General features: G+C 42.5%; 1 protein-coding gene across 2 annotated transcripts in view; it reads right to left on the bottom strand.

The window, feature by feature from the left end:
* Window positions 1-15,289, bottom strand: part of plcl1 (phospholipase C like 1) — a 275,950-nt gene that overhangs the window by 19,139 nt on the left and 241,522 nt on the right. For both annotated transcript variants that reach the window (XM_048535295.2, XM_048535297.2), the window contains exon 4: window positions 1,461-1,536. In XM_048535295.2, the coding sequence (XP_048391252.1) occupies window positions 1,461-1,536 (76 nt within the window). The remainder of the gene's footprint in view (window positions 1-1,460; window positions 1,537-15,289) is intronic.

Below are 15,289 nucleotides of genomic sequence, written 5' to 3' on the forward strand. Positions count from 1 at the left end.
CATTTCTAAGTAACTCAATGAATATTGCTCAAACACAATTCTTTTAGGGACAGTGGACTTCCATTATCTGGCATTCAGGATATCCCCTTGTACCTGGAGAAGTGGGAAGAATATATTTATTGTGGTTCAGGTGGGAACCAATGGCACAGGCAGAACTAAGGGAGAATGAGCAGATTGCTTCAAGATAACAAGAACAATAACTTCAAAGGAGGATTTGCACCCACTGAGCCCCAGACTGGAAAGGACTCTGCAGGAATGGTAATTAGGGCCTATACCCACATGCACAAGCAGGAACCGGAGTGAAAGACAAGTATGTGAGATGCAATGACCCTCAGTGTCCAAAAGCTGCAGCACTGCATTGAATTATGTGGAGATTGGTTAGGTCAGTTGGCTGGATAGTCGGTTTGCGATGCAGAGTGATGCCAGTGAGGATTTAATTCTTGCACTAGCTGGGGTTACCATGGAAGTCTCTCCTTCTGAACATCTTCCCTCATCTGACATCACCCTCAAGTTAAACCATTGCCAGTAATCTCTCCCTCTCTCATGAGAGAGCAGCCCTGTGGTTCAGTAGGACAATGATAGCTAGAAGCCAGAGTGCTCTGATTGAGGATGAACACCCCTTCCACATGACCTACTTCCCGTTCATGTTTTGACATGTCACTTCTCCCCACTTCTTCCACGTATTGTTGCCTCCTTCCAACCAGCCTGCAGGTTCCAGTCTTGAAAACTAATTTGCTTAGTCTCATTCCCACATCAACAGCCTTCCTTACCCACTGCTTAACACTCTCCTTCCCTTTCATTTCTGTGGATGGAACTGATAGATTGACCACAGCCCACACTCTTGACAAAGCCAACCGGACAACTCCAATGTGATTTGTCCAGACCCCTGAATAGTGATTGGATATTTCTTAATTAAAGGGTCAGCCCTAATCCCTGACTGGCCACTATGAAGCCACAGGACTGACTGTGATACACTCATGGGCTCCCCTGAATGGATGCCTGACCGTGGCTGATCCCCTGGATCAGTATGAGAGTGCGCCTACTTTCTGATTCCTATCTCCAACTTGAAATTCTGGCCCTAGGACTGGACAGCTGATAACAAAGCTCTAGCACTGGGGATGAGCTGGAAACATGAATCGAAGTGGAGTAGATTTCTCAGCGAGTTGTAACCTTGGTGGGCATTAGAGAGTGAGGAAGGATTTTGAAACATGGATCAGTATTTTAAAACTGAAACACCTCCAATGTAGGTAAATGAGCAGAGGTGAATGGTGAACAGGATTTGGTGTGAATTGTGTTATGGGCAGCAGAGTTTTGAATGAGTTTAAGTTTACAGAGAGTCCAAGGAAGGTTTATATTAAAAATAGACAGTATCTTGAAAAACGTACATTTATAAATATGTTCAATAGGGTGAAATTGCAAGTTACATTTTGGAATGTGTGACTCTCAAAACATTCATCTACCTGACTTCCAACACTGCATGATCTTGTCATATAAAGTATCAGCAACATCAATCAGGTACCTTGCTTCATGTATTACCTGTGAATAAAATATAAATGAATGAAAAACACAAATGGAGAGCAATGCAGTTCATTCCTAACAGCAGTAGTTTGTTATTAAATGAAATTGTTCAAGTACTTGCAACTTAAGAAATGCCCCTCAGTGAGAAACAGAAATTTACCATTTTGAGCTGCATTGTTTACTTGAAAAAGTTTGTTAACGCTTGATATTGTATTCAGAAATCTCTCATCCCACCCATCTTTCATTGTCGAAGGAACTAACTGAGTTTAAAACATACAGCTCAATCTGCTGAAGGAATCTTAAAAGAACATATTTTCAACAAAATGCTTATAAAAGCAGGAATAAACAACTGACTTCATACCAACATCCACATTTGCAATACAATACACAATTCAAATCACATCTGCATTAGTTATTACTGTTGGGAGAAACTTTGGACTGAGCTTTTATGAAGGACTTAAGAGCTCTCACCTGAACCAATATATAGTGTTGAAACGCTGAATCCAAGAGTTTTGGATCTGAGCCCAGTATCATTATTTCCAAGGAATGGAAAGGGAAGGTGGGAGGTATTTCACATCGTCAGTTCATGGCACCAGCCACGATTCCTTTAGTCAAAAGCAACTTGATCACCCAATTTTTTGAAATATGACCTGTCAGCTTAAAAATTTAAGGTAAGGCTCTTTGGAGAAATAAGATACACCCCTTGAGAATCACTTCCCATTGTGAGAGATCAGGTACCCTTTAGGAAAAAAATCAGTTACCATTTGGGGTGTTAAGAATAGACATAAATGTGCATAAAATTGTAGATCATTAGAACTGTCGAGCTGTCAAGTCATTTGACAGTTCAAGTCCTTGTGGGGAATGTTGCCGGGTCCTAAAAATTTTGAGAAGGCAACAGGCAGCCATTTGCCTGCTTTCATAACCTGACCTCATTACAGGATGACAGCAAGAGACAATATACTGTAGAATTGGAGGAACACAGCAGGCCAGGCAGCATCAGAAGAGCAGGAAAGTTGGCATTTCGGGTTGGGACCTTTCACCATTACTGAGCTTGCGTCTGTGTGTGTGTCTTGGAAGGGGTGGAGGTGGTGGTGGCCGGGGATCATTTAAGTTTACAGCTTGACTGAGAAGACAAAAGGATTCTAAAGGGATTAGCTGTGGGATGTGGGATCTTATTTGATGTGGTACTACAAATACAATGTTTGTTTTACAAGAAAATAAGATAATAAGTACTTCAGTGAAGTCTTTGCTTTTATAATAAATTAGTACTTACAAGGAATTAAATGTCCTGAATAATCTCATCAGTAAGAAAATTGTTTAATATACTGAGATCTGTAGAAAATATACTTGGAACTTCATTTTTTTTATCTCAATGTAATGCCTGAGGTATGCCTTTGGTACATGCTGGATAAGTTAGTATGTAAGATAAAATAGCAAAGGGTGGTAGATGGGATGTCATGGATTGGTATCTGTTGGCAATAAGTTGATATATGGCTATAAATGAAAATTAGGGTTGAGGAGGGAGCATGGGTACAAGGTGGCACTAAGTTAGCGTAGAGACTATAAAGGGCGACAGGGATGTGCAGGTGCCATAGGTTGGCCTGAGTTGGCACAAAGTTGGCATGATGGGTATGTGAACCCACAAGGTGAGTAGAGGGGCATTAGGGTAGCATGGAAAGATAAGGAGGTGGGGGTAGATAGGCCAAAGGGGTCGAAGTATTTGTTTTCCAAGGCCTTTCTGTTGTGGTTTTCTCAAAATCTACTTGTTAGATTTTTCAGCACTATTTTTGATTTTCAGGGGCCCATTTTCCATTCTCATCAATTCTTTTATTAGGTGATGCAGTTACATAGTGACAATGCCCTTTGTATCGGCGATAATGAATGGTGCATTTGGACTGAGCACAGCACCAGAATTCATCAAAGTCATCCATAATCATCAACCCTCCTTTAAATGCATTACTTGAATGCATGAAGAAAGTGTTAATTTCCTTCCCACCCACTAATACTGCTCTTTGCAATAACAAAAGCCATCAGCTTCAACGTACTGATAGTGGGTTTCCAAATCATACATGCAAAGCTAGAACATTTACCAATGTAACTTCTAACCTTTTTACTGCATCTAATATCTCAATCTCCAATTTAATTTGAAGAGCTAACGCAATGTTAATTACAGTAACAACTATTATACGTTTCCCCATATAATACACCCTGAACCTATGCAGGCTTAAACTAGAGATGCTACCAATGTTTAAAAGGGCTTCATTATTTCCGAACTTTCGAGTCTTCCTGGTGCACAGTGTATGGCATTATTGATGGATTTAAAACTGTTCACTCCACTCTGCCTTCTTCAACACCACTAATTTACAGCTTTCCTCTCCTCTCTCCTTTCATAACCTTCCTCTTCACCCTTCCTTTGCAGCTTGCAATCCCTCCTTTACAGCCTCTTTCTCCCTTCCTTTTCACGTTCTTCTCCATCCGACTTGGCAGCAACTTCTCTCCTTGCCATTTGTAGCATCCTTTGCTCTCTTCTCTTTGCAGTCTCCATTCCTGATCTGAGTGTACCATCTGGCAACAGCAGTTCCCTATCCTCTGGGGAAAGGCCCTGGCAATGGCACTGATCTGCCTTCTCCTGTAGCCCTTGCAATAACATCACACTTCTCCATCTCTGGCCTTGACTGAATCTCCATTGCCACACACCTTGCAGTTCTTCAAATCAGAAGGCGTTTCTCTCCTATGCTTGACAGAAGAAGCTTATGATTGGTAGAACTGCTCCTCACAGATTCTGTGAGGTCCATGTAACAGGGCAGCTTTTGTCTGAATTTTTGCTCCCAGAACTGAGATTTCACAGACATTTTGTGGACTTTTAGGGGCAATCTTGTTCTCAAATGTATTCTGAGTGCTGACAGAAATGAATAGATTGGCATGGAAGGTAAAAGGGGAGGTGACAGCCATGGAGTGGCATGCGTTTACACGAATGAGACAGTGAAAGCATGTGAGGGTAAGTGGGTGTGAAGGATGAGATCAGAGGTTTTTTTTGTTTAACTGCTTTTATTGTAACTTGGTCAAAGTTTGAGAACTTTGAGGTGGGGCTTTTAAACAGTCTGCCTCTGCTTCTGGGGATGATGGGACCATCTCAAATTAGTACCCTCACCACTGGAAGAAATATCTGAAGAAACATTTGGAATTCTTTCTCCTCAGTCATGAGTCCCTTAGTCTGAAGCAAACATTTAGCCGTTTGTTGTAAATTACCTGAACTGGGACATTTTCTGAAATCAAAGCCGGGCACGGTAGATACATCAACAAGTAACAGATTGTACATTCCCAACACAGGCAGCCATTTAAAATGGCCAGAGACAGCCATCTATGTGGTTTCACGCACGTTTGCAAATGACCCTTCAAAATAACATGAGTCTTATTTGTGTCAGTATGCTTTGTGCATGCATGTCAATGTAGCACTGGTTCAGGGATTTTAGTGCTCCCAGCGTAGAGGGAAATCCTAAAAACAACAAAAAAAAGCAAACCAAAGTCTCAGAACTATTATATCATTCTTAAATTCAGACGCCAGCTGGATAGCTCTGAATATACAGGCACACCAACTTTACGACAGGTAGCTATAGTTTGGTTGCTTGGCATTGACTTAACACTGCAACACACCAGTATTTCCACAAGCACTCATGGCTCCACCCAGCATTGCCATAAAAATTTCTGGGTGAAAACCTATAATTGGCAGCGGAGTAGCACGGTGGCTCAGTGGTTAGCACTGCTGCCTCACAGCACGAGGGACCCAGGTTCAATTCCACTCTCAGGCAACTGTCTGTGTGGAGTTTGCACATTCTCTCCATGTCTGCATGGGTTTCCTCCAGGTGCTCCAGTTTCCTCCCACAGTCCAAACATGTGCAGGCGAGATGGATTGGCCATGCTAAATTGCCCACAGTGTTCAGGGATGTATAGATTAGGGGAATGGTCTGGGTGGGATGCTGAGGGTCAGTGTGGACTTGCTGCCCCACAGGGCCTGTTGCCACACTATAGGGATTCAATTCTACGGCATCTGCATAGATATTTTAATGCTGACAGTCACAAATGCATCTTATTATGATGAAGTGCATTTACAACTTCTATTGAAACACTATAAAAGTGAGAAACTGGCCCACATTTTTATTATGCTAATCAAGGTTAGAACTTCTTAATGCAATATTTAATTTGGGGAAAATAGTGTTTTTATTCATAAAATGTGGATAGCAAATTGCTGCTTAAAGTGTGTGGGAATGTTGCTCACAGAATGAAATTCAGAGAAAATAAAGCTTAGTTCTCAGAATTCCAACACATGCATAATTCCACATGCATAAATACTTGAAAAAAGATACTTAATCCTTTTCATGCTCAGTGAAAAAGAAAATCCTTTGAAGTCCTCATTTTAGTCTGTGAAATATAACTGAACTGTTCTGACCTGTGCAACATCCTTGCATTGTCTTGGCCTGGCACAGTTTACATTCAAGGGAGCAAACACGTAATAACGACATAAGACTATACTACCATGAGATACAGGAACAAAATTAGGCCATTTTGCCCATCAAGTCTGCTCCGCCATTCGATCATGGCTGTTTTGTTTCTCATCTGCATTCTCTTGCCCTTTCTCCCTAGCCCTCGATCCCCTTACCAATCAAGAACCTATGTATTTCTACATTAAATACACTCAATAACTTGGGCTCCACAGCTCTCTGTGGCAATGAGTTCCACAGATTCACCACCCTTGCCTGAAAAATCTCCCCATCATCTCAGTTCTAAAGGATCTCAATTTCAGTCTGAGGTCTAAGCCCCAGGGTCCTCATCTTTCCTACTAGTGGAAACATCTTGACCATGTCCACTCTATCCAGGCTACTCAATGTTCTCCCTCAACCTTCTCAAGTCTATCAAGTGCAGACCCAGAGTCATCAACTGTTCCTCATATGACAGGGCTTTCATCCCCAGGATTGGTCTTGTAAAACTCCTCTGAATCCCCTCCAAAGCTAGCACATCCTTCCATAGACACGTGGCCCAAAACTGCCCACAGTATGTAGTCTGACCAGAATCTTAAACAGCCTCAGCAGTACATTTCTGATCTTGTATTCTAGCCTCTCAAGATGAATGCTATCATTACATTTGCCTTCCAAACTGCCAACTGAACCAGCATGTTAACCTGTAGAAAATTTTGAACCAGAACTCTTATGTCTCTTTCTGCTTCAGCTTTCCTGAAATGTTCCCCATTTAGAAAATAGTATTTGCTTGTATTATTTCGACCAAACTGCATAACCTTATATTTTCACACATTATATTCCATCTAAGCTAATTCTTTTCCCAATTTCATAGCTTGTCCAAGTCCTTCTGCAGCCTACCCATTTCCTCAACGTGACCAATTTCTTCACCTATCTTTGATATCTGCAAACTTGGCAACAAAGCCCTCAGTTCCTTCATCCAGCTCATTCATGTATAATTGAATAGTTGTGGTCCCAACAATGCACACCTGTGGGACTTGAATAGTCACTGGTTACCATTCTGAAAAAGACTCCTTTAGCCCTACTCTTTACCTTCCACAAGTCAGTCAGTCATCTATTTATGCCAGTACCTTGCCCCTAAGAGTGTGGACTCTTATTTCACAACCTCCTCTTTGGCACCTTGTTAAAGGCCTTCTGGAAATCCAAATAGATCACATCCATTGGCTCACCATTGGCTAACATTCTCATTACCTCCTCATAGAATTCCAATCGATTTCTCAGGCAAGATCTCCCCTTGATGAAGTCATGCTGACACAGCTCTATTTTACCATGCACTTCCAAGTACTCCACAATCTCATCCTTAATAATGGATTCTAAAATCTTACCAATGATTGAGGTCAGGCTAATCGGACTATAATTTCCCATCTTCTGCCTCCCTCCCTTCCTAAACAGGGTGTTAAGATTACATATTTTCAACTCCTCTGGGACCGTCCCTGACTCCAGTGCTGCCTCAAAGATCACCACAGTGCTTTATAATCTCTTCAGCTATTTCCTTCAGAAGTCAGGGATGTAGACTATGCTGTCTGAGTGATCCACCTTCAGATCTTTCAGCTTCTCCAGCACCTTTCAGTGATGGCCCCCTGACTCTCTTGAAGTTCTGGTACATTACTGATGTCTTCCTCTGTGAAGACTAATACAAAGCATCTAGTCAGTTACTCTGCTATTCCTTTGTTCCCCATTGACATTAGAAACTCCTGCCATCGTTGCTTCACTATCTTCCCTGGAGGTGGACTCGGAAAATCATGTCGGTAGCTGATTGTAAGAAAAGGAATTTACGGAATGTCTATGAGATGGTATTTTACAGCAGCTTGTGGTACAGCCTGCAGGGAACAGGCAATTCTGGATTTGGTGATGTTTAATGAGTCAGACTTGATTTAGGGAGCTTAAGATAAAGGAATCTCTCAGAAGCAGTCACCATAATAAGATTGAATTCACCCTGCAGTTTGAAAGGGAGAAGCTTGGATCAGATGAAATGTTATTACAGTTGAGTAAAGGTAACTACAAAGACATGAGAGAGGTGCTAGCCAGAGTTGGTTGGAAGGGGACCCAAGTAGGGAAGACAGTGCAGTAACAATACCAGGTGTTTTGGGGATAATTTGGGAAGTACAGCAGAAATTCATCTCAAAGAAGAACCACCATACTAAGGTGAGGATGAGGCAACTGTGGGCTGACCACGGGAATCAGGAACAGCATATAGGCAAAAGAAAATCCACAATTATTATAATAGTACCTTTCTTATATGCAGTTTTTACTTCCTGATTAAATTTCTTCCCTACATCCTGACTACTGCTATGAGGCATGTAGGTAAATGTCATCAGGGACTTTTTACCTTTGCGGTTCCTCAACACAGCCTTCTATATCATTTCTTGTAATCAATTTAACCTCATTTTTAACTAACAAACAACCTGCCCTCTCTGCCCATCTGCCTGTCGTTTTGATAGGATGTGTTTCCTTGGATATATAGTTCCCAACACCAAATCCCTTGCAGCTACTTCTCTGAGATGCCCACAACATCACACCCATCCATTCAAGTTTGCGCTACCAGCTCATTTACCTCATTTCGTTTATTGCCTGACCCTTTCCATTCTCTCTGTCCTATTACTTGTTCTGGAAACTTTAATGACCATACATGAGATCACTGCACCCCCCTACGCCCCAACCAACTTTAAATAGTTGAAAGTCCTTGTGACCTCAATTTAGCTCAATTGGCAATGTCAATTCATTTACCTTATATAGAATACTTTGTGCATTAAGATACAATGCCTTTATGTTTGTTCCATTATCAAGATTCCCTCCACTTTCATGTTTCATTGGTACAAAATGACATTCACACATTCTGTTCCTTCCTTTGATTTTCTGGTGACAATCAAGCCCATCACTAAGCAGCAATCCTACCCTCTGCTAGTTTATAGCCCTATCCACAGACCTAGTGATGTGATTCACCCGAATTCTGGTTCCAGCACAATTCAAGTGGAACCCCTCCCACTGGAACAGCTTCCTCCTTCCCAGTAACTGGGCCAATGTCTCATCAATGCAAGATAAAGTGTGAAGCTGGATGAACACAGCAGGCCAAGCAGCATCTCAGGAGCACAAAAGCTGACGTTTCAGGCCTAGGCCCTTCATCAGAGAGGGGGATGGGGCGAGGGTTCTGGAATAAATAGGGAGAGGGGGAGGCGGATCGAAGATGGAAGGAAAAGAAGATAGGTGGATAGGAGAGTATAGGTGGGGAGGTAGGGAGGGATAGGTCAATCCAGGGAAGATGGACAGGTCAATGAGGTGGGATGAGGCCAGTAGGTAGGAAATGGAGAAGCGGCTAGAGAAACTGATGTCCATTTCAAGCCCACTGACTCCCACAGCTACCTAGAATACACCTCCTCCCACCCACCCTCCTGCAAAAATTCCATCCCCCATTCCCAATTCCTCCGCCACATCTGCTCCCAGGATGAGGCATTCCACTCCCGCACATCCCAGATGTTCAAGTTCTTCAAGGACCACAACATGCCCCCCGCAGTGGTCGAGAACGCCCTTGACTGCGTCTCCCGCAATTCCCGCAACACATCCCTCACACCCCGACCCCGCTACAACCGCCCCGAGGATCCCCCTCGTTCTCACACACCACCCCACCAACGTCCAGATACAACGCATCATTCTCCGACACTTCCGCCATCTACAATCCGACCCCACCACCCAAGACATTTTTCCATCCCCACTCTTGTCTGCGTTCCGGAGAGACCACTCTCTGTGTGACTCCCTTGTTCGCTCCACACTCCCCTCCAACCCCACCACACCCGGCACCTTCCCCTGCAACCGCAGGAAGTGCTACACTTGCCCCCCACACCTCCTCCCTCACCCCCATCCCAGGCCCCAAGATGACTTTCCATATTAAGCAGAGGTTCACCTGCACATCTGCCAGTGTGGTACACTGTATCCACTGTACCCGGTGTGGCTTCCTCTACATTGGGGAAACCAAGCACAGGCTTGGGGACTGCTTTGCAGAACACCTCCACTCGGTTCGCAATAAACAACTGCACCTCCCAATCGCGAACCATTTTAACTCCCCCTCCCATTCTTTAGATGACATATCCATCATTGGCCTCCTGCAGCGCCACAGTGATGCCACCCGAAGGTTGCAGGAACAGCAACTCATGTTCCGCTTGGAAACCCTGAAGCCCAATGGTATCAATGTGGACTTCACCAGCTTCAAAATCTCCCCTTCCCCCACCGCATCCCAAAACCAGCCCAGTTCGTCCCCTCCCCCCACGGCATCACACAACCAGCCCAGCACGTCCCCTCCCCCCACTGCATCCCAAAACCAGCCCAGCCTGTTTCCGCCTCCCTTACCTGTTCTTCCTCTCATCCATCCCTCCTCCCACCTCAAGGCGCACCTCCATTTCCGACCTACTAACCTCATCCCACCTTGTTGACCTGTCCGTCTTACCTGGACTGACCTATCCCCTCCCTACTATACTCTCCTATCCACCTATCTTCTTTTCTCTCCATCTTCGGTCCGCCTCCCCCTCTCTCCCTATTTATTCCAGAACTCCCTCCCCATCCCCCTCTCTGATGAAGGGTCTCGGCCCGAAACATCAGCTTTTGTGCTCCTGAGATGCTGCTTGGCCTGCTGTGTTCATCCAGCTTCACACTTTGTTATCTTGGATTCTCCAGCATCTGCAGTTCCCATTATCTCTCATCAACGCAAACCCACTTTTCCCACATCAATCTTTCACCAATTTACCTATTTAATCTTGTTGACTCTGTGCCAATTAGCTCATGGCTCAGTTAGTAATTCAGAGATTATTACCTTTTCGGTCTGTTTTGTAATTTAGCCCCTAGGGTCTAACCTTGCCTCAGCAGAACCTCTTTCTTCTTTTTGCCTATACTTCAGTACCCATGTGGACCACGACACCTTGATCTTTCCCTTCCCGCTCCAAGTTCTCCTACAGGCCAGATGAGATATCCAATGCTGAAACTGCAACGACCACTTAAATGCCCTCTAAAAGATAAGGGATAACAGATCACAAGAAACATTTACTGTTCATATATTTGCTTTATGTATTAAATAATAATTACAATACTTAAAATTAACACAAGAACATGTAGATTATTCCACTTGTTAATTTACTTAGCACGAAATATTTTACATGGTAAAGAAATTAAATGTTGACGTTTTTAGGGACAATAAAATTAATGTTTTGGGTAGTAAGAACAATTTTGTTTGTCAGTAAATGTAATTCAAAACAAAATCTTCTGGCAACATTTCATCCTCAGACTTCACATTTGTCTGACACTTTGTACAACATGTATCCATGTGATTAAATAAGCCCAAATTGCTAGAAAGGATGATAAGAACACCATGTTTCGCTACAATCAGAATTCTTCCAAAAGCAAAATTAAGCCACGTGCAGCTTTTTCAAAACAAAAGTTAAAGTAGTTGCTGTGATGTATTTTTTCACTTCCTACGGTTATAGAGTCATACAGCTTAGAAATAGACCTTTTGTCCGACTTGTCCATGCTAACCAGTTTCCCAATCTAAACTAGTCCCATTTGCCTCCATTTGGCCTACATCCTTCTAAATCTTTCCCATTCATGTACCCGCACCTACCTCTTTCTCCGACAGTTCATTTCATGTATGCATCACTGTCTGCATGACAAGGTTGCCCCTTAGGTCCCTTTTAAATTTTTCTCCTCTCACTTTAAAATTATGCCCTCTAGTTTTGAACTCCCCTGCCTTGGGAAAAGACCTTTGCTTTGCAACTTTGATTATTTACCTTACCTATGTCCCTCATGATTTTATGAACCTCTATAAAGTCATCCCTCAACTTTCCACGCTCCAATGAAAAATGTCCCAGCTTATCCAGCCTCCACTTATAAATCAAATCGTCTACTTACAACTCAAACCTTCTAGTCTCAGTAACATTCTTGTAATTATTTTCTGCATCCTCCCAATTTAATAATATCCTTCCTACAGCAGGGTAACCAGAACCGTACATAGTATTCTAAAAGTGGCCTCACCATCATCCTGTACAACCACAACACAATGTCCCAACTCCTAAACCCAGTAGTCTAAGCAATGAAGACAAGTGTGCCAAATGCCTTTTTTACCACTCTGTCCACCTGTGATGCGACTTTTAATGAACTATGTATCGGAACCGCTAGGTCTCTCTGTTCTACAACACTTGCCAGGGTCCTACTAGTTACTGTGTCAGTCCTGCCCTTATTTGTCTTACCAAAATGCAACACCTTGCATTTATCTAAATTAATCTCCATCCACCAAGCTTGGCCCTTTGGCCCAATTGATCATGATCCCTTTGTAGTCTTAGATAACTTTCCAAATTATCTACTATATCACCAATTTTGGTGACATCTGCAAACTTACTAACCATGGTTCCTATATTCTCATCCAAATTATTGACAGAAATCCATTACCAGAGGGGTAGCAGCCTTTACTGAACATTCCTCAACCATTCTTTGTCCATAGCCTGGAGGGCATAAATTTCCAGGGATAAAGGGGTAAACACAGTCATACTCATACAGCATGGAAACAGACATTTCAATCTACTAATCCATGGTGACCATAATTCCAATCTAAACTAGACCCACCTGCCTTCACTGGGCCCATATCCCTCCCTTTGACCCTTCTTGTGTCATGGGTGAGATGGGGACCTGAAATTTTGCAGAACCCAGCCCTGGCTCAGTTTTAATCCCATTCACATCACATCCAACATTTTACGTAACGGGACAACTTCAGAATCAGGAAGAAATACTTAAACTAATTTAAGACCATACATGCTTGTGATCAATTTAGAACTGGATGCAGCACCTGTCTGAGACTCCACAATGCTGCATCAGTTCCACATTCCTAATAAGCATTTGTATTGAACAGAAATGAGTACAAGGTTTAGGTGATAACTACCAATTTAAGCAAACAGGTTTTTGGTAATAATGAGGGCACTTTTTTGTAATTTTAGTTCTCTGCTCATCTGAAACTGTCAACTTTACACTTCAGTTCTCATTCTGTCAACCTGGGGAATTTCAGTTAACATGTCTTAAAGTTCCAGTTCCATGTTCTGAATGAGGATTATATTATGGTAATTTATCTCTTCAAACAGATATCCTAGCTCACAAAGCATTCAACCAGTATCTGAATGGAAGCATGGGGATGAAAGATGGGGCAAACAAACATGGCAAGAGAATGGGAAGGTGCTATCAATGCAAAACCTAAGTCTAGTTTCCCAGATGCTGTGTAACCTGCTGAATTTTTCAAATATTTTTCAGTTCGCAAATGTTCTTTGTGATGATACAACATCCCGATCATCTGGAACTGCTCGCCAATAGCACCATGGAGGCGGCTGTGGTTGTTGCCAACACAGCACCTCTTGGAGCCTGTGAACAATCCAGGGAAAAGGTAAGTGTTGAAGGACAGGTCTTGTAGGTTGGACGTCACGTGAATGCTGGGGGGTGGGGGGGAATGGGAAAGAGGAGATTCTGCTTGGTATCACCGATGATTTTGCTACCACATCAAAGTTTACTGCAGTCCAGAATTCTCACTCAAACTGAGCCTTCATAGATCATGGCCTGAACCTCAAATCCATGTGTATCATTTTTACAGCTCAGCTACCTATCTGATATAATCAAAGACACTTCTGAAAATGAGGGTTGTATTTGTTTAATCAAAATGACCAAGCGTGCCATTAGCAGGAGTACTGACTGTTTTCCCAATGGATTATTATGCAATAGCTTTCATACAAAACATTTTTTTTCTCTTCTATCTTTTTGGAATTCATTCATTCTATTACTTAAATCCCACAGTATTATGCATCACAAGAAGATCTAGAGCAATAAGCAAGAATGAAATTCACTCACTTTAATTTTCAATCAGTTCTCTTTGCCATTGGACTGAAATAGTTGACAAATTCTGGATCATCTTACACCAATAGATCTAAATCCTCAATTTCTAATTATAAAGTTGAAGGATTAACAAAGATAAAACAAGTAACTAAATGAAAATTTACCTGGTGGAAATTAAGTTCAAGGAGTATTGAAAAATTTATAGCAAAGTTATTTATTTATTCAAAGTAACCTTTATGAAACATTCTTATCAATAATGCTGGAGTTGAAATATAATCTGTTTCTGAATAATGGCCAAGATATTAAGCATTTAAGAAAAAAAATCATTCATGGGGTTTGTTGGGGTTCTGTTTTGCAATCAGTAATCTGCTGATGTTTAGGTGGTTCAACTCAGTCCCAGATCCCTGGTTCTGGCACTGGACTTATTTAAGGAATATGAAATGAAGAAGGCAGCAGACAGGTGTTTCAGGGCAGAAGGATATTTGCATTTATTAAATCTAAATATTCCAAGAAATAAAGGCAAATAACAAAAGTGAATTTGACAATGTCAATTATACAGAGGACAGTATTTAAAATATGCTGTGAGATTAAACACAGATTAAACACTATTGAAAGCTAAACAGTAACTTAAATCACAGAAACTTTAATCAGGCTTACCACCCTTGGGGTTCCCTGCACTGTCACCACCTACATTCCCCTCCCTGGTAGCTTGGTTGGATACTTTGGGTCTCCAGCATAAAGGGTTACCACAGGGGATAAATGCGATTTTGAAATACAGCTGGCCATTCTCGTCTGCCATAACTGGCGCCCAGATGAAGGCTTCGGATGGTGTTGGCCATCAGTCTGGGTTGAGTCTACTAATGCAATAGGATATGATTTGGATTTATTAGATTAGATTAGGTTCCCTACAGTGTGGAAACAAGCCCTTCGGCCCAACAAGTCCACATCGCCCCTTGCAGCAACCCACCCAGACCCATCCTCCTATAACCCACACAGCCCTCAACACTACGGCCAATTTACCTAGCCTGCACATCTTTGGACTGTGGGAGGAAACTGGAGCACCCGGAGGAAACCCACGCAGACACAGGGAGAATGTGCAAACTCCGCCCAGACAGTTACAAAAGGCTGGAATCGAACCTGGGTCCCGGGCGCAGTGAGGCTCTCATAAAATACTCATACCAGTAAAAGCCCATACATGCTTGTGATCAATTTAGAACTGGACGCAGCACCTGTCTGAGACTCCACAATGCTGCATCAGTTCCACATTCCTAATAAGCATGTGTATTGAACAGAAATGAGTACAAGGTTTAGGTGATAACTACCAATTTAAGCAAACAGGTTTTTGGTAATAATGAGGGCACTTTTTTGTAATTTTAGTTCTCTGCTCATCT

The sequence above is a fragment of the Stegostoma tigrinum genome, chromosome 7 (assembly GCF_030684315.1).
Source record: "Stegostoma tigrinum isolate sSteTig4 chromosome 7, sSteTig4.hap1, whole genome shotgun sequence".
NCBI lineage: Eukaryota > Metazoa > Chordata > Chondrichthyes > Orectolobiformes > Stegostomatidae > Stegostoma > Stegostoma tigrinum.